The sequence below is a fragment of the Chelon labrosus genome, assembly GCF_963514085.1.
Source record: "Chelon labrosus genome assembly, chromosome: 1".
Taxonomy (NCBI): domain Eukaryota; kingdom Metazoa; phylum Chordata; class Actinopteri; order Mugiliformes; family Mugilidae; genus Chelon; species Chelon labrosus.
The window spans coordinates 20,788,332-20,807,495 of NC_140337.1; the positions used below are offsets into that span (position 1 = coordinate 20,788,332).

At 42.7% G+C, this 19,164-nt stretch overlaps 1 protein-coding gene across 5 annotated transcripts in view; it reads left to right on the top strand.

Moving 5' to 3' along the window:
• LOC311488298 (RAS guanyl-releasing protein 2-like) overlaps nucleotides 1–19,164 on the top strand; it is a 41,323-nt gene that overhangs the window by 14,627 nt on the left and 7,532 nt on the right. For 2 of the 5 annotated variants that reach the window (XM_084544921.1, XM_084544924.1), the window contains exons 6-14: nucleotides 228–378; nucleotides 1,198–1,371; nucleotides 5,678–5,794; nucleotides 6,229–6,510; nucleotides 10,339–10,416; nucleotides 10,648–10,770; nucleotides 12,259–12,374; nucleotides 12,465–12,606; nucleotides 18,729–18,765. In XM_084544921.1, the coding sequence (XP_084401047.1) occupies nucleotides 228–378; nucleotides 1,198–1,371; nucleotides 5,678–5,794; nucleotides 6,229–6,510; nucleotides 10,339–10,416; nucleotides 10,648–10,770; nucleotides 12,259–12,374; nucleotides 12,465–12,606; nucleotides 18,729–18,765 (1,220 nt within the window). The remainder of the gene's footprint in view (nucleotides 1–227; nucleotides 379–1,197; nucleotides 1,372–5,677; nucleotides 5,795–6,228; nucleotides 6,511–10,338; nucleotides 10,417–10,647; nucleotides 10,771–12,258; nucleotides 12,375–12,464; nucleotides 12,607–18,728; nucleotides 18,766–19,164) is intronic. The other 3 variants (XM_084544922.1, XM_084544925.1, XM_084544923.1) reach the window with 2 other exon arrangements.

A 19,164-nucleotide genomic window follows, 5' to 3' on the forward strand; every position in this document is an offset into this window, starting at 1 on the left:
AATGAGCTTCATCTTTAGTGAAGTATTTCCACACACGTCTTCTAGGAGGCGTCCGTGACTAGTCGACTTCCTGCTTAAAGCGCCGTGGCACAGCCGTAAAGTCGACTAGTCGGTATTACCCCTAGTAGCTATAAAGCTCACCCTCATATAATATTGCTGCTGCTGATGGTGTTGTTCCAAAAGACCTGAGAAGAGAAAAGTGTGCTTTTCTTCTTTGCCCCTCTCAGGCCATCGTATAAGTGGAAGCGACAGGTGACTCAGCGTGTCCCATCTGTGTCCAAAAAGAGGAAAATGTCCCTGCTGTTCGATCACCTGGATTCCTGCGAACTGGCCGAACATCTGACCTACCTGGAGTACAAATCCTTCTGCAAGATTCTGGTCAGTGAGCCAGCGGTGCATATGGCGTTTCACATTTCCTGTATAAAGCGATTCGGTGTTTATGGGGGTAATTTTAGTTGCTAAGCAATAGTGGTTAAAATTTCACTGGGCAGTAATTGTATTTGTTGTCTTGAAACATTTGTTTTTTTCCCCCCTTCGAGTGTTATTTTGGGAGGCAAAGGAAATGACTGGGTTTGGGCAGACTTAAATGGTAGAAGATTTTTTTTTTTATAGATAATTTATTCCAGTGTGGTGGTAAATGGTGGCAGGATAGGGAGGTGGGGGGGAGGCAGTGGCAATGCACCATTTCTCTCCGCTTTGCATCTGTTCCTCTTTTAATAGAGATTCTCTTAATGACACAAAAGATTGAGAGTGTTGATGCTAAGCCAAGCTGATGCCCACAGTTATATAATATACCGATGAGTCGTCTCAATATTCTCATGTAAGTCTGGGTTGGAAATATCTGTATTTTTAGTCTCTACTCTCCATAAAGCCCCCAGAACACTGGATCTTTCAGACGTACCATCTGTGGCAGATGCATTTTTTGTTTTTGTTTTAAATAGCTCACATTCAGTTTGTTGCACAATACACAGAGGAATTTATTTTTTCTTCTTTGTTCCCTTTATGGTAAACTGGTGGTTAGGTGGGGTTAGTGTCAGTGGTTAAGTTCAGATCATATCATATCCGTAATTAGAAATCTGATGAGGATCTTATCATCGATCGTGCGGATGTGATCATACAAACTGCCAGGATGTGTGTAAACTGTAGTTTTTCTTTTGAGTAAATTAAAGTTTTCAATGTTGCACTTCGCCTTTCTAGTTTCAGGACTACCACAGCTTCGTGATGCACGGCTGCACGGTGGATAACCCCATCCTGGAGCGCTTCATCACGCTCTTTAACAGCGTCTCCCAGTGGATCCAGCTTATGGTGCTCAGCAAGCCCACCGCCCCGCAGAGAGCTGCTGTCATCTCCCATTTCATCAGAGTGGCACAGGTCTGTCTGCCGGGCCTATTAAGATCAGGTTCGGGAATGTCACGGGGGTTCAGGGTGCGTGAAAAATCAGATTGATAGACGGCGATTTTTTCGGGGGCCGTGAGAGAGAGAGAGAGAGAAAGGAGAAAAAAGGTGAATTAGAAATGACAGTGAAAGCCAAGAGGTGCAGAGAGAAGGGGAAAAGCCACTGTGGAGTTTATATGTCTTGCCTCCACACATTTAAGACTCTGTGATTTCCTATTAGGTGGCACAAATCTGGATGAAAGGAAAATGAAATGAATCTAAAAGGGATTTGAAGGAATAAGCATTTTAAGATCCCTGCTAAGGCCTCTTAAGATAACGCTGCTGTCGGAGGGGAGGGGGGTGAATCCCTGCATCTCTTGGTATTAACAAAAACAGAACAGCCTTGCTGAGTGGTGATGCATTTTAAGCAACGTACAAAAGCTTTTTATTTTTTAGCCACAAGAGGTTTAAAATCGTCTCAAACAACGATGTAGCTTGTAAAACAGTCTAAAATGAACTATTTGCTGCAAAAACAATATAAAAATTAACATTATGTGGGAATAATCCTTTTTATAAGAGAATAGTTTCAGGCTATGGGTTGTGTAAAGCGTCTTGAGACCATTTGGATTGCACTTGACGCTAGATAAATGAAGTTTAATGGAAAATTTAATTAAATCTGGATAGGGCTGTGCGTATTGTGTATAACTCACAGCTGCTGACTCTCGCTCTACCTATAGAAGGTCGAATTAAAGAAGAATGAAGAATGCAATTATTGGAAAAATGTGGTGAATCCTTTCAAAATGAAGCTCCTTGGCTAGAAAGGGTGCCGACGGTAAAACAGGACTACAACCATGTTAGCTGCTCGAGCGGACATGGCTGTAGGTTAAAGTACATAGCATCTGACCGTAGTTTAGTATGCTATGCTTTGCTATGTTATGCTAGGCTAATAGGTAAGTGCTCACTTAGAGAGGAATTAGCGTTTTTTACAACCTGGACCTTCTTTCTGGCATAAAATACAGTTGTTTAATCACCCATATAACTTTGGTGTCATTTGGATCATTTAGATCAGCATATATCCATATAGTGGGAGTGAATGGGGCACCGAAATGCAGCCTCTAAATAACGCATAGTCTGTCGCGAAACTCGTTCATTTCACCAATATTTTGTTATGATATGCTAGTGCTATTCCCCGTTGAGTCTGGAGTCAACCTCAGAATCAGAAAAATATTCAGCCATGTTGCAAAAAAACTAGCAGTAGCAAATTACAGGTAAACAAGCCGCATGGTGTGCGCGCGGCGCTCAGAGATGACATCATCCAGGTCAGAGGTTAGTAGGTCAATCTACAGACCCCGGATGACGTATGAACAAAATATTGGTGAAATGAACGAGTTTCGCAGCAGATAATGCGTTATTTAGAGGCTGCATCTCGGTGCCCCAGTCACTTCCACTATATGGATATACGCGGACCGTCCAAATGACACCAAAGTTATATGGGTGAGTAACCGATGGTATTTTATGCCAGAAATAAGGTCCAGGTTGTAAAAAACAGTAATTCCCCTTTAAGGCTTATTTAAAGCTCTGCAAGAGGTGAACGGCGTAAGCTACGGACGTAACCTACGCCGTTGCGAGCCATTTATACTTTTGTGCTCGTCAGTCTGGCTTGCTCTGCAACAATGCCACCCAAACACTAGTTGGCGCTGTGTCTTTTTTGCCAGTCGGGTTAATTTTTGTTTCTATTTGCTTCACTTTCAACAATGGCAACTGAAACTTTTGCAGAAATTTTGGCGTAATTTCACAGAAGACAAGTCACATAAGTGTTTGTATCTCCCAATTTCCTCAGTTAACCTTTCCTCAATGTGTTTTTTGATCCAAAACAAATCAATTTGAAAATTGCGGAGATGCAGAAGCAGCCAGAAACACTCTCCTACCAAGCAGATCACAGCTCTTGCAGTCTTGTAACATATATTTCCACACTCACTGACTATAATCATCTATGGGCTAGTGTATATGCAGCCAGTGTCTATGGGCATCTCCAGGTCAAGATGCCTTTAATCTTAATCTTAATTTAATCTCGACTCCCCCCGCAAATTCCCAAACAAACCTACCAGCCAGCTGCCTTATATGGTTCTCCGACCATATGCCTGGAGACCGTCATCCTTTTCACCACGGAAAACATCTCTTTAAATGGCGTCCCGGGCTTCGCTGTAATTGATTTCATTTCATCTTGATGTTATCATTAGCTTTGCCGTCTGCCATATGGGCTGAGTTTTCCCCTCCAATGCGACAACTCGCTCGTCTCCACCGTGCGAGGCAGCGTCAGTCAGCTGTGGAAAGTGCAGAGGAAGAATTTCCATCATAACAACTCCTTGCTCCGCGAGTTTAGATTTGGATTGTTTTAAGCCATTGTGAGATGTCACGGCCGCCTCCCTTCTCTTTATCTGCATAACAGATGCCAGTCTGGCATTATTTATTTAGAAGGGTCTCAGCAGGTTGTTTTTCACCTCTCTCTGTTAGAGTACGCCCAGCGCTGTAACGCCTCAGTAGGGCTCTTGTCAGGGAAGTGTTTCACACTCATTGATAGAGAACACTCTGACTTGTTTGAGTGTTTCACGAAGCTTTGACGCTGTAGAGGTGAAGGCAGATGCTGATATTGACAACCACTGTTGAACGAGTTGAATGACAACTGCAGTTCAGCTCTGCACAAAAGCAAAGAAGGGCCTTCTGGCATCATAATGACTTTTGTGGTCAATTTTGTACATTTTATTTGGTTATAATACCTTTGGTGATCCCCTTTCTTTTCATGCAATGCAGAATTTAATTTACTTTAATGGTTTTGTAGATGAGTTCCACAAAACTAATGACATTCCCATTAGGGTTTAAGAGGACTCTGGGTTTAAATACCCCGTGAAACGGTTATAGCAAAGTAATTTATTTCTGCATATTTGTGTGTGGTCTCCAAAAAAACAGAGCTAGGGAGGTCGCCCCAATCCTGAAAAGCCAGTGCACGCATCTCATTAGTTGTAGATTTAGTATATGCCCTCTAGTTCAGTTTGTCCTTAATGGTTTTGTCGTCTTGCTAATTTCTGTCGCCAAATTTTATCCAAAGCTTCTTCTTCGATGCCCTTTGCACATTTGTATTTTTGCCTCCAGATCAGTGTCTGAGTCAGAATCAAACCTGAAGATATTTCTTGCGTCCGTGCATGGAGGTCGTTTTTTTGGGGCCGCGCCGACGTCTAAGATCATCTCTGCTGAAAATGTCTCCCATTAATCCTTTGCCAATTTAACACGCCTCAAAGTTCGATATTCAGAAAAGTAGCCCAGCGCGCGGGGCGCACGCGGCGAAAACATTTTAGTTCAAGCTGCTTTCAGATGTATTCAGAGGCAGCACAGACGGTGGTGTTAATGTACTTGACATTTCCCAAAGCTTCCCTCAGGGCGCGCTGATTGTGTCCCATTTCAGCTTCCTATTGAGTGTGCATTACAAATGAGTCACGAGTATTTTTTTTCTTCCACTGCAGACTTTCGGTATGATTTAAAATACGACGGTAGCTGCCTTCTTTCACGTTACACAAAGCTCAGTTCCAATTCATCTCACATTTTGTTCTCCGCGCGTTCGCCGTCTGGCTTTGATAACGCCGCAATCGACCGCACGATAACAATTAGTTGACAAGAGGATGAACCCCATCTCCCAAACCTATTATACGCAGCAGCATTTTTCTCCACCAATTGAATAGTCCTGGCATGTTGACAATTAAACCTTTCCCAGGCCCTCGTTGATGGCCCGCGTGCACGTGCAGTGTAGCTGAAACCTACTCTGCAAATAATGGTCTGCCTTCTACGCTGCTTTGCAAATTGATTCCAAAGGGTGTTTGAGCTCAATCAAATGATCCCCTCTGGCATCCCTCCCACGCAGCTGTGACTCCATTGATTTTCTGTGAGATGCCAGCAGGCTGAAGGGCAGCATGGCGCCCCGTAGAGTGCCATTCACAAAGAGTTAGCCTAACTTTGACACAGACAGGTCTGAACATTCAATAAAATCTCGGCGCACACAGATCTGTTTCATGCACGGACGTGGGCTGCTGAACTCCAAAAGTCTCTGGTTTTGTGTTTTTTATAACGTCTATCTTACTCCTCGTAAATCTTTTTTAACCTGAGCCACCTTCCCTCTTTCTTTTTTTTTTTTTTTTTTTCTCTCTCCCTAAAATCCTTTTAGGCCTACTTGCTCTTGGCAGCGGCTCGCGCGTTTATAAACTCCCTCGTCTTTCACCCTCGCCCCTAATATGTCTTCCTTCTCCGCCGACAGAAGCTGCTACAGTTGCAGAACTTCAACACGCTCATGGCGGTGGTGGGCGGCCTCAGCAACAGCTCCATCTCTCGTCTCAAAGACACGCAGTCCCACATCAGCGCCGAGACCAACAAGGTGCAGTAGCTGCTGTTCCTCTCTATCCGTGGCTAATCTATTTCTGGCGTCCACGGCCAGACACTACTCGACAAATTCAATGTTCACAGCATGTCGATGCACTTAGCTAACAAGTGATATTGAATCTTTATTCGGTAATCCACATCTCCCCTGTGAGAGCTGCCAAGCTTCTTATCTGTGCCGATGACTCCCACGCGGTGTCTTTTTAGAACTATATGAATTTGAGCCACATGACAAGAAAGTTAAATGCAACAGTTGGTGGAGTTACAGTGTCCCTTCAGTTATGTAACTCCATCTGGAGGAAAGTTTTGCAGAATGTTTGTGGTTCTTCTAAACAAATCTCTCTTGAGACAAGCTGCTCCTCTCCAGCCAAGTCTCACGTCCATCCTTTCCCACCAAACCAATGTCTTCCCTCCTCGTTCCCCCGACTGCAGGTTTTTAACAACTTAATTGAGCTGGTGACATCCTGCGGGAACTACAGTCAGTACCGCAAGCGTTTCTCCGAATGCTCGGGCTTCCGATTCCCCATCCTCGGCGTGCACCTGAAAGACCTGATAGCTGTGCACGTGGCGTTGCCGGACTGGGCGGACAAAGAGAAGACACGGGTCAACCTGGCTAAAACCCACCAGCTGTATGCTATACTTCAAGAGCTGGCGCTCATCCAGACCACACCGCCTAGCATCGATGCGAACACAGACCTGCTCAACTTGCTTACGGTGAGCTGTGCAGAGTGTGTGTATGTGTGTGCAAGATGAATGTTTTTGCCTGATTGTATTCACCTCCAAATAACAACAGCAATAGCAACACTGGACCATGAATGAAGGCCTGACTGGGAGTTTATTCACCATGATGGAAACAAACTAGGCGGAAACATTTTGAGAGGGACAAACACTTTGTGTCCAGCCAGTGAAACAGGCGGCCCCGTTTGATAACGCAGACTTTGTTCTGCTGGGATTTGACTGGCTCGTGGTCGGACAGACTGTTGCAGCCAGCTGGTACAAAGTCTGTGAGCAGACAAAGGCTCGACCTTAGATGTAACCAAAGCTGTTAAAACACGAACCTACAAAACGCAAAGCACTCAAACGCCTTAAACCGATGTGGTCCAGAGTGGTCAGGAGAGGAAGAGATGAATTATTCATGACTGCTGGAAAGTGTGTAATTGAAACATTTGATGTGTTGAAAATAACAAGCGTGCTATAATAGATGCAAGAGAAATACTTTACATACTCATTTCAATTCATTTGACCAGTAAACAGCAGAAAGTCTACTACTAGACCCTAGCAGAAGTCTTGCATGTCCAATTGCATGACGTGCAAGTACAAGACACTTTTAAGGAACCAAAAAAACAAAACAAAAATAGAATAATTATATTATTATTATTATTACTTAATATATAAGTATATCCATATATAAGTATGTAAACTATGCCATAAACCAGGGGTGTCAAACTCATTTTAGTTCAGGGGCCACATACAGCCCAGTTTGATGTCAAGGGGGCCAGACCAATAACACGATAGCGTATTTACCTATGAATAACTCCAAATGTTTCCCTTTGTTTTAGTGCAAAGAAGAACATTATGAAAATGTTTACATTTAATGACTGGACATGTCTTAAGTTCTGTTTAGTTCTAGGTCTCAGTGCTGTGTTATGTCCACAACTCTTACTAAATCTGTGTGAGCCCTAGGAATAGCAATTACTTTCATTGGAAAAATTGCAGTTAATGTCTTCAATGTCATTTTTGCAATTCGCAAATTCATCCCGCGGGCCAGATTAGACCCTCTGGCTGGCCAGTTTTGGCCCCCGGGCCTTATGTTTGACACGTATGCCATAAACTATCCAAACTGTCCATGGAGGATGTAAACATGACTGTCAGAGCAAATATGTGAATATGTATGTGCAAATGTAAACAGGAATTACAGGGATTATATATTTACGTTATTGCAGAGGTAAATTGGGTAATAAATATAATAAAAAAATAATAAAAATACATAAAAATACAAAAACAAAACAATAAAAATGCATAGAAATTTGGTTTAAGTAAAGAAATAATGATATTTGGAAAAGGCATAATTTTGCTAATCATGAATTAAGAAAAATAATGCTAGGAAAATGTTCTACGATAGACTGACAACCTGTCCAGGGTCCAGGACAAGCGGTTACAGAAGATGAATGAATGAACGAATGCCACGAAAATGACTCTTTTCACATTTGAAGTGAGAGTTTGAGCAAATATTTTAGTGCAACACATATAACATAGACATTCTGTGGCATAAGGGGGATTCTGCGTCTTATATTTAGTGAGATGTTTAAATTTGTCGGTGCCTGCGCCTTTGAAACCTCAGCTTTAAACCTTAGGGGATCCACAACTTTACAGCCTACGCGTGTCTGTCAGTACTGTTGGTAGATGCAGATAAGAGTTTCCTAAATTTGAGAAGGAGAGCTTTCGGAAGTTTAAACAATCCCAAGAGATCAATTACCCGATCCGGCTTGAAGGTGTTTGTGTGAGATTGCAGCTGCCATCACATTTTTTCTTTTTTTCTCTTGTGCGAAAATGAGAGAAAACAGCTTGACAGGTTTTTGGAGCTGAGCGGCTCCAGGAATGTTTGCTGGACAGAGTCAATACCCAATTATCTTATGCCAGTCCTTATTGAAGTTGAGCTAGCTTGAGTCCTGCTTGGCTCGCTGCGATAAGACGGAAAGAAAGTCAATAAATCCTTCAAAATACCGACAAAGGGCAAGCGTGCCCGTATAGAGAGCTACAATAAGTAAACAACACAGATTTTACTTGTTATTTACCTCTTCTTTGAATCCCGTTGATTAATCTTTCAGATAAACTAGATAAATTTGTTTTTTTTCCCCTTCCTCATTCACCCATTCAACTCAATAAAATACAGGAAACACAATTATAGTAAGAGAGCAGCATCGAGGAAAACAATCTGAGTCCAACAATAATGTAGTGGATAATTATGTGTGGCGGCTGGCTGCAATGTACTAAGAGGCGAAAAATAATAGAGGCTGCTCCCTCACCTGTTGCCATGGTGGCTGTGTTAATGTACGGTGGCTCTGCTTAGCAATTGCTACTGGTTTGACAGGGCCTTTGTGTTAACGAGGATGTAGTTTCTCCATTTTCTCAGCCTTCTCAATGAACGTAACCACGTGCAACCCAAACTTTTAGATAGAGAAAACACCATCTGTTCATTTGCATCCTTTCTCCGTCGCTAAAAATAGTGCAAAGAGCCATTTATGTTTGGCTAGGATGCCACAAGCCACGATAAGATATGCCACCGGGTATTTTTCCGGGTGTGAATGGCACCAACAGAAAAGGAGCTGCCGTCTTTTACAAAGGGATTGAACACTTCTGGAATGGGTCTAAAACCAGATGTATACTAGCCTGGAAGCCAAACCGACTTCTCAAGTTGATCTGGAACCTCTCTCTTGAGACCTGCTTATGCTCCGACAAGAGATCTGCCAGGCCAATTCAAATCGCCTGGACGGGCTTCATGTGGTGTGGTATGTCTGTGCAGTATTTTGAGCTGTAAGGTGAAAAGACACACTCTTTAACTGCAACGTAAAAAAAATACAGTACATACGAAAAAAAGGAACAGTCTGTGGACTTCACTTACAGGAGTACTAAACATAAGCTGTTGAAACGTGGTATTCTATGGACAAATGTATGTAAGATTAAATAAACTATCAGCGAATAAAACGTATTTTCAAGAAAACTGTTGAATTTCAATCTAACTTTGCTAGCTAGCGCTTACAAAGTTAAGCTAGTTCACGCTAAGTGCAGAGTCTTTTCCTTCGGGTTTTGACCAACTCTCTTTAAATAATTTTAAATCTCCGTGGTCTAAAAAAATCAAGAGCACAAACATCGGGTTTTAAAAAGTGGCGTCAAAAAGTGAAATAGCACGAATAGTTTCATATGCTACGTGAGTGCCAGCCTTCGGGAGCTACAGGAAAAACAACGCAAGCACAACGTTGTTTGAAAACGTGCAAAAATCTCATAGTTTTAACACTGTATCGGAAACATTGGTATATTCTTATATGAATGTTTACATTCAGAGTCATTACTATGCTTTCTATAAGCTTTAGGGGTTAAACATTGATCAGTTGAAGAGAAATCAAATGAAGACTTACTGATTACGGTGTGCTACAGCATTGGAAAAAATGTATTTAAAAACATTACAGACATATTGTTTTACGATTTAAAATGCAGTATTGCATCACTCGAGCATGTCGATTATTTCTTGAATGTGTATATAACAATTTAACTGACGCTCCAAGATCCCAAATTTACTTGCTTTAAGCTGCCACAGACTGTGGAACTTGAGTCAAGCGATGACTGAGAGGTTCGCCTGTGTTCAAGGTTGCAGTATTATATAGTACGCCACAGGAAACGATAGAAACAGCCACTAAATACCACTTGTCACTATATAAAAGCAGGAAAAAAAGGGTCTCAGGGTTAGTTAAAGAAAAAAGCACAAACTGGAGGCCTGGAGGTTTTACCAAAGCTTCACTCACACTGTTTTCTTTTTCTGTGCAGGTGTCTCTGGACCAGTATCACACAGAGGAGGAGATCTACCAAATGTCTTTACAAAGAGAACCTCGCAAGTCAGCAGCAGTAAGCAGCACAATGACGTATACATCCCTGTGCTTAATATCCTATACGGTGTATGTGGCAGCTATACTCTCTACTATGATATAGTGCCGATTTCCAATGCACCCTTGGAGAAGTCTTGTTTGTTGTATTCTGTAATAGATTTAATTACAAATACCACAAATCCAAAATCTTCAGCTTTTTCTCTTTGTGTGTGGAAAGGGTTAATATTGATCTCATGTGCATTGGTTGCAGCAGAACTCTAGCCCCGCAGCCGCACCTGACCCCAAGCCCACGATGATCGATGAGTGGGCCGTGTCGGTGAAGCCCAACGCCGACCCAACGATCATCAAGAAACACATAGAGAAGATGGTGGAGGTGAGTTTCCCTCCTGGCTTCCCATTCCCCCGCCTCCGGGGCTAAATGTGACTTATGGGGCCCTGCAGTACACTGCAAGGATGTAAGGATGAACTGTTATCTGTGGTTGTCCGCCAACTGCAAGTGGGTGGAACATGTGGAGATTACGACATTCGGCATAGATTTCAACTGAAAATTGTGTAATTGTGTTTCTGGCCGTTCTTCATCTTCAGGAACTACAACTGAAGGATTCAGTTCCTTTTTTTTTTTTTTTTTTCGCCTAGTCTGCTTAATAGTTTCTTTGAAAACTGGTTCCTCCAGAACCTCAGAATCGGAAAAATATTCAGCCATGTTGCAAAAAAACAGCAGTAGCAAATTACAGGTAAACAAGCCGACCGTCGCGGCAGATAATGCGTTATTTAGATGCTGCGTTTCGGTGCCCCAATCACTCCCACTATATGGACGCACAGAGATGACATCATCCAGGTCAGAAGACATCACCCGGGGTCTGTAGGTCAATCTACAGACCCCGGGTGATGATAACAGGTTACACCGGACTCAACGGGGAATAGCACTAGCGTACGATAACAAAATATTGGTGAAATGAACAAGTTTCGCGGCAGATAACGCGTTATTTAGAGGCTGCGTTTCGGTGCTCCAGTCACTCCCATTATATGGATATATGCAAATCTAAATATCTCCCGAACGACTACAAATGACACTTAAGTTATATGGGTGAGTAAACGATCGTATTTTATGACAGAAATCAGGTCCAGGTTGTAAAAAACGGTAGTTCCCCTGTTAAGAACCAAGACTCAGGACCCTGGGCGTGGGTTTGTGGGTATAGTCACAGCTGCTATAGCCCTGTTAGCGTAGCAGTCTATGGCGGCCATTCATAGAAAACAATATATACAACTGTAGACATTGTTTGCCTCTGTTCTACTTGTTCTGCTTTTACATTATATTTTGGCATGCCTTAAAGCATGTGGAAGAAGAATTTCAGCCCCCGTGCCAGAGACTTCACACCTGGTTCCAAAATGTTTATCACTTCCCCACGTCATGATGCACACTTAAAAAAAACTGCGGTTTGTGGTTCTGATACGGCGGCGGGCAGCGATCCATTAAAGACGGCAGCTAAAATATTCTACTGCCGTGCAATTGATGTCAGCATTTATTTGCATACAGAGCACAAAACATAAGTAGACCATAGACTGTATAAATATGGACAAAGCGTCGCCACTTCCTTGTGGAGCCGCGAGTTTTTACTGCAGCTGATTGAGGTTACCCTCCTTTACACTTCCTGTCAAATTTAGTTTTCACTTCTTTTGGCCACAGCTGCAACAGATTTTACAGAGTCATGCTTGTTGAACTGCTCAGAAACATGTCAACCCCTATTAAGAATGACTGATTCAAGATATATATATATATTTTAAAAGTGGCCGTATGACAGTTATGATAATTAAAATGTTCCTCTTGGCCCTGACTATTGCATAACTCTCTTGCCTACAGTCCGTCTTCAAGAACTTCGACACGGACGGTGATGGCAACATCTCCAGGGATGAATTTGAAGCCATCAGGAACAACTTCCCTTACCTCAGCAAGTTTGGAGAACTGGACAAGAACCAGTGAGCGCCGGCAGATTTGTTCCGCGGCACTTAATTCGCGCACACGGCCTGCCTCGCGCGGAGCTCAGCTCTTTGTGCTTCTTCCCACAGAGACGGGAAGATCAGCAGAGACGAGATGATAGACTACTTTATGAAAGCCAGCTCTCTGCTAAACTGCAAGATGGGCTTCATCCACACGTTCACCGAGGCCACCTACGTCAAGCCCACGTTCTGCGAGCACTGCGCTGGCTTTGTGAGTAAACACCTTCTACTCCCTTGTGAACGATAAAGCATGTTGTGAGCTTGATGACGCTTAATTTTTTTAACACTGTACATGCGATGCTTTTAAATGCTCCGCTGCGCGTTTTATAAACCCTTCCAGCTTCACTGAAGGTCTTAAACAAGTATTGATCTCAGCTTTCATGTTTTAAAACCTATTGATCGCTTCGGCGCCTCGATCGATAGCGAGAGTCATAGTTTGTTTAAAAGGTCAGAGGTCGGGCGTGCTCACACCGACGTTCCACAGCCACGAAGCTGCACAAGACTATTTGCACTTCATTATTTGTCTCGGCTGTCGCGGGGCGGCGCGTGATAGCGCATCGCTCGGAGGTTCCTCCTGTCGGGTTAGGGCAATGCCAATTACTTTGAGCTGCAGCCACGTGAAGCTGCTGAAGTTGCATTCTGGGAAATATGGGAGGAAGGTAATTGGGCGAGATGATAACCCTGCTCTGTGGCAGAGTCACATCTGTGTGTGTGTGTGTGTCCTGTGGCCCTTAACATTCCCCGAACTCCCCCAAGTAGCTCTCAGTTATTTAGACACACACAGTGAGTCAGCACTCGGCTGTAATGAGAACGGGAGACTTTAAGTTTTTTTTTTCTGTTGTTGCATATAAGCCACAGAATCCACAGAAAACAGAAGTGCGGCATAGATTATGTGTATTAGACTTTCAATAACACTCCACACACCCTCATGCACACACACGCATGTTCTCTAGGGGAAACTGGCGTTTTCAAATCATCATGAGGGGAAACTCGGGAGTAGAGAGCCGGGAAAGATAAGGGCTCTGGCAGCGTTGCTTCTTCCTTTGAATATATCTGTGTGTGTGTGTGTGTGTGTGTGTGTGTGTGTGTGGCAGAGGCAGATACACCAGCCGCTTCCTCATCTCCCTGCTTTGTACTTTCCTCTTGGCTCCTGTGCAAAAACAATATTTTCCTGCAGCCCATTTTTCAACACTTGTCTCAAACATGCCGCACATGCCCGAGCTGGGCCTCCTGTAAACACTCCTCTTACCATCACCTCCACCCTCAAAGGCTCTTTATAATCTCAAGATATTTTGCCTGCAGCCTTGTTTAACCTTACGTCTTAACGAATGGATCACAGATGAGTTTTCAAACAGTTGCATAAAAGCAGATGCCTGTTTTTTTTTTACATCCCAGGGGGATGCAGCGAGCGCTTAGCTTAAGACTCTGAGGACTTTTATGAGCGAGACGCCAGAGACTGATGCGCTCTTGAAGAGTTTAGCTGCTTGGAATCAAAATGAGCGGGATTGAATCGGTCGACACGTGTGTCTTATTTTGTTTTCTAATGCTGCAGTGTTCACACGGTGCGACTATAAAAGACTCTTCACTGTAAAAGAGTCAATTAGAGAGTTTAAAATGTTTCCGACTGGGAAAGATGTTTCGGATTCTCTCCGGGGATAGTCCTATAATAGAACGAGAAATCCGGCACGTCTCTTGCTCTCCTTTCGCGATCACAGCTGCCAGTTTATTTGCAACATCCAGACGGTGAGAAAAAAGCCAACTTCTGTAACTTCAGCTAATCACGATGGGATCGTCTGTTTGTTACTCCTCCGGTGTTAAAACCATTTGAAGAAGCTGCACGGATCTGAAGTCGCATCCACAACCACGGTGGTAATTTCCAGTAGAAGACGGCGCTGTCGTCATTACATTTTTGGGAAACTTGTTTACTTTTGCTAAGAGTTAGAAGAGAAGATTGACACACCTTTGTCTATTTATTTGTCTGTTAAAGGGGAACTACTGTTTTTTACAACCTGGACCTTATTTCTGGCATAAAATATGATCGTTTACTCACCCATATAACTTTGGTGTCATTTGGAGTTGTTTGGACAATATTTAGATCCACGTATATCCATATAGTGGGAGTGACTGGGGCACCGAAACGCAGCCTCTAAATAACGCATTATCAGCCGCGAAACTCAATAATTTCACCAATATTTTGTTATGATACACTAATGCTATTCCCCATTGAGTCCATAGTTACCTGTTATCATCATCTTAGGTCTGTAGATTGACCTATTAACCTCTGACCTGGATGAAAATATTGGTGAAATGGCAGATAATACCTTATTTAGAGGCTGCGTTTTGGTGCCCCATTCACTCCCACTATATGGATATACGCAGATCTAAATATGGGTGAGTAAATGATAGTATTTTATGCCAGAAATAAGGTCCAGGTTGTAAAAAACGGTAATTCCCCATTAAGGCCCAGATGCAGAAAAGAGAAATCAAAGAATTAGGGGTGATGGAGGCCGACTCGCTTTATGTCGTCTGTTTCTGGGCCAAAAGTTGAAGACACCACAAAAAACTACAGCCAACACCCAGCTAGCATGCACGGTCTGTAACAAGTGTCAACAGTCTATTTTTAACACTCAAAAAGAGAAATTGAAAGAGCTCATCTAAGACGGAGATCCTACTAGTCATTGTTGCATGATCTCTACACGTATGCAACTAGACTGGCTCTGTCCAGAAGGTTAAAAAACCTCCAGCTCTAAATAATTCCCCACTAATTCACGTGTTGAGTGTCGTACATAAATCAAAAGGTGTTAGTGACAGCGTGTGGTTTTACCAGGGCTCCTGGACTATTTCTGGGCATAGTGGCCTTACCTCCTGGAGTCTCAGCTGGTTGCCCAGCGTGATAACAAGATTTGACAAGGTGTGTTAATTAGTGAGGTTCAGCGGTACTTGTAGGCTAGTTAAATTGATCCCCCACCCTGACCTTCCCCCCACAACCCTTCCCTTGCCTTTTTATGACTTTATGGTGCTGTTGTAAATATTAGCATAGATATAGGTAAATAAACCCTAGCATTTATGAATTCATTTCATAGATAGGCCTGCATAAATAGTTTTTATTTTAGTTTTTATTCTATTCAGAAAAAAAACACTATTGAGAACCACAAGTAAAAAATAAATAAATAAATAAATAAATAATTTAATAAAATAAAAAATCTAATAAAATGAAAATAAAATAAGTAAAAAAAAATGTAAAATAAAATAAAATACAGGAAAAGTAAAAATATTGTAAAATAAAAACGTAAAGCTATAAATAAAATATAGTAAAAGCAAAAATTTACAAAATTTGCATATGAACAAATTTATAAGAAATAGAGAGTAAATATAAATATAATAAATATAGTTTAGAGTAAATATATATATATATATAGGGAGCAGTAATGCATTAACATTAATAACATGGAGTAATCAGAAAGGTGAGTTGTCCGATGCCCCTCTATAGTCTGGTGTAGTGGGTCTGATGGATTGTCCATGATGGAGAGCAGTTTGTCCAGTGTCCTCCTGTCCCTCGCCAACGCAGATGTCTCCAACTCTCTGCCGATCACATGTCCAGGCTTTCGGATCAACTTGTCCTCATCCTTTTTGCCGGTGCTGCTCCCCCAACAAACCACAGCAAAGTACAGGGCACTGGCAACAACAGACTGGTAGATAATCTCCAGCAACTTTCTGCAGACATTAAAAGACCTGAGTCTACTCAGGCCATCACTGTTGTCCCTCCAGTCCAGTCTGCTGTTCACGTGGACTCCCAGGTACTTATAGTGGTCCACTACTTCCACCTCCAGGCCTCTTCCTCCTGAAGTCAACGACCAGCTCCTTGGTCCACATTCAGGAGTAGGTGGTTTGCCTGGGACCACTCTACAAAGTCTCCAATCAACGTCCTACACTCCAGTGCCAGTGTCCATAACCATGACATTTAAAAGACAGGGACTACATGCATACCATACAGCGACTGCACTTGTAGCAAGCATGAACAAGAGGGCTACGACGCAGACAAGGTCACCAAGGTTAAGACTTGAGCTTTTTTTGAATTCATCTCCAAAACAACGCGTAAAGTACAAGATGAACCGACGTCGCATTACGGGAAGAAAAAAAAAGTCGAATTAGAACACTTTGTCTTTCCTCAGCGCCGCTAATGTCCTGAGAAAACCAGAAAGGGTGGTAACAACAAAAAGGTTAATGTGAGTTCAGGGAATGAAAGCGTAATTTCACCTTCTTGCACTTTCTGTTATGAAAAAAAAATAACAATTCAGCGAGAACAGAATGACATGTGATTATTGTTAGTATTGAGGTCAGAAGACTCTTGAGAAGGAAACACTGATTTTCGGTAAAATTGCAAAAAAAGAAAAAAGAATATTTCCCCTGCTTTGAAATTCCCTTTCAGGTTGAAGCGGATCTGAATAAACGCATGCATTCTGCCTGTCGTAAGACATGACAGTCCGTGTTTCACACTTATTCATAGACGTGTGCTGATTCAAAAGCCTTCTAAAGTAAATCCAAATAAATCACAGAGCGCTTCTTCAGTATTGTAGGTGCAAACTGCTGGCTGGTGGTAAAAGTGGCAGTTTTCCAACAGCGTTATATTTATACCGTCAAAGGAATCTTAACAAGTCTGCGCGCTTGCAGCTCTAGTTTGTAGTGCGTTGTGTTTTACAGTCTACAGAGGCAGTAAAGGTCAGTCGGTGTAGGCAGAGCTGTGATGATAGCTGTGTTTAGATGTTCTCCTCGTAACCGACTTCCCTTTGTTGTAAAGCCTCTGGCTGTGTGAGTGCGAGAGACTTTTTATTTTGGTTTGTTTGTGTGCATCTACAGGTGTATGTGTGTGTTTGCATTCACGCATGTAGGTTTGTGTGTGTGTGCGCGGAGAGGTCAGGATATTTCGTGCCTCCTCAGATGTGCCAGTGCGGTGTGTGATCTTCAGCTCGGCTCTTTCATGTCATTGTTCCCCCCACTGCTTGTGCGCTCCCTGCGTCCCGCTTGATCTTGGTGACCCTCCACCCCCTTCTGTCCCGCTAACCTCTCCGCTCTCTCCCCCTTTTTTCGGTCTATTTTTCTCACCTTACTTGTCCGCCCTCTTCCATCGGAGCCGTCTCTTCTATTCAAAACCCAATTAGATTTTCAAGTGTTTTCATATGAGATGCCTTGCATTATACTCCGATCAGGCGTAACATTATGACCACTGACAGGAGAAGCGAATAACATTGACCATCTTGTGACAATTCGATGTTCTGCTGGAGAAACTTATGGACCTGGATGTTACTTAGACATGTACCACCCACCTAGACCAGACAAGGCACCCCCACCCCATAGCAATGACACTCCTTGATGGCAGCAGCCACCCCCAGCAGGATGCAGCCTGACACAGACACACACACAAAAACAGTTTAGGAACAACTAAAAAAAAAAACATGAAGAACAGCATAAGGTGTTGACCTGGCCTCCAAATTCACTAGATCCCAAACTGATCAAGTATCTGTGGGATGATCCACAGAGGCCCCTCCCCTCAACCCATAGGACCCAAACGCCCCCCCACTAACAACATCCTGTTGCCAGACACCACAGGACACCCTCAGAAGGCCCATGTCCATTCTCTGATGAGTCACAACTGTTTTGGAAGCAACAAGGGAGACCTACACAATATTAGGAAGGTGGTCATAATGTTATGCCTGATCAGTGTACATCACAATTTTGTCAAATACTATTTGTGATTTAGAGTTTAGCAGTTTTTACTTCCTGGAAAACAGTATGAAATTGTTGATGACTCATCCCGCACTTGGAGGCGTATACTAATTTTGCAGTGTTGCATTTTGGGAGTTTTTTGTTTTTGTTTAAAGCAACTGCCGTGAGTTAGATTGACCTCAGTGCAAGCATGGCTTTGTCTTTTTTGTTAATAAATACATTTATTAAATGTTTTTAATAAACAAAACAGCGTAAATTAAAACCAAAATGTGGATAATTTGAGGACAGTCGTCAAAAACAGAACACAAAAAGGAGTAAATGGGTGGAAACTTTAGAAGAGGCCAGGAGACACTCGGTCTTATAATAAATAATCTGGTTGGCATTACTCACTGCACATGTGTTTTGGGCTCTACCCATCCACCGGAAAGGTCAAAAATCAAAGCAGTGAAATATCACGGCGCCATACTCCTATTTGTCATGTCAGGCAGAGCAAGTCTTATTTTAATGTGCTCTCCAAGTTATAAAGGCATCTATCTGTTATTTCAGATGAATCAATTATCCGTTTCTTTCTTCTGTTTCTTTCTTTCTTTCTATTATTCTTTCCTTTAGATATGGGGCTTCTACAAGCAAGGCTACAAGTGTAAAGGTAAGAAAATTGCTCCCTCACCTTTACAGATTGTCTTTTGCGCTATGTCTGCTGCACAGATGTACTTGTTCCAGCCTTCAGAGTATTACTGATTCCTTTTGAAGCCATCGATTTCCCCTTTCCCCCCATCACACACACACACACCCTCTGTAGGTCCACAGCAGCAAATGTCTACAGCACGGAAACCATGGCAAACACGTATCACACTCTTTTACTCCATGTCCACTTGCAAAGGCATTTTCACTAACAGCTGGATTAGCTCCATCAGCCGAGACCACTCTGGGGACAAAGGACAATTATTTGCCCTTCCTGGTCTCTGTTTGAAGGAGGTGGTTCATTTCTCAAATGTGCATACACGCGGGGCAGCTCATACGCCTGGCCATTAGCTTCGTAAACACA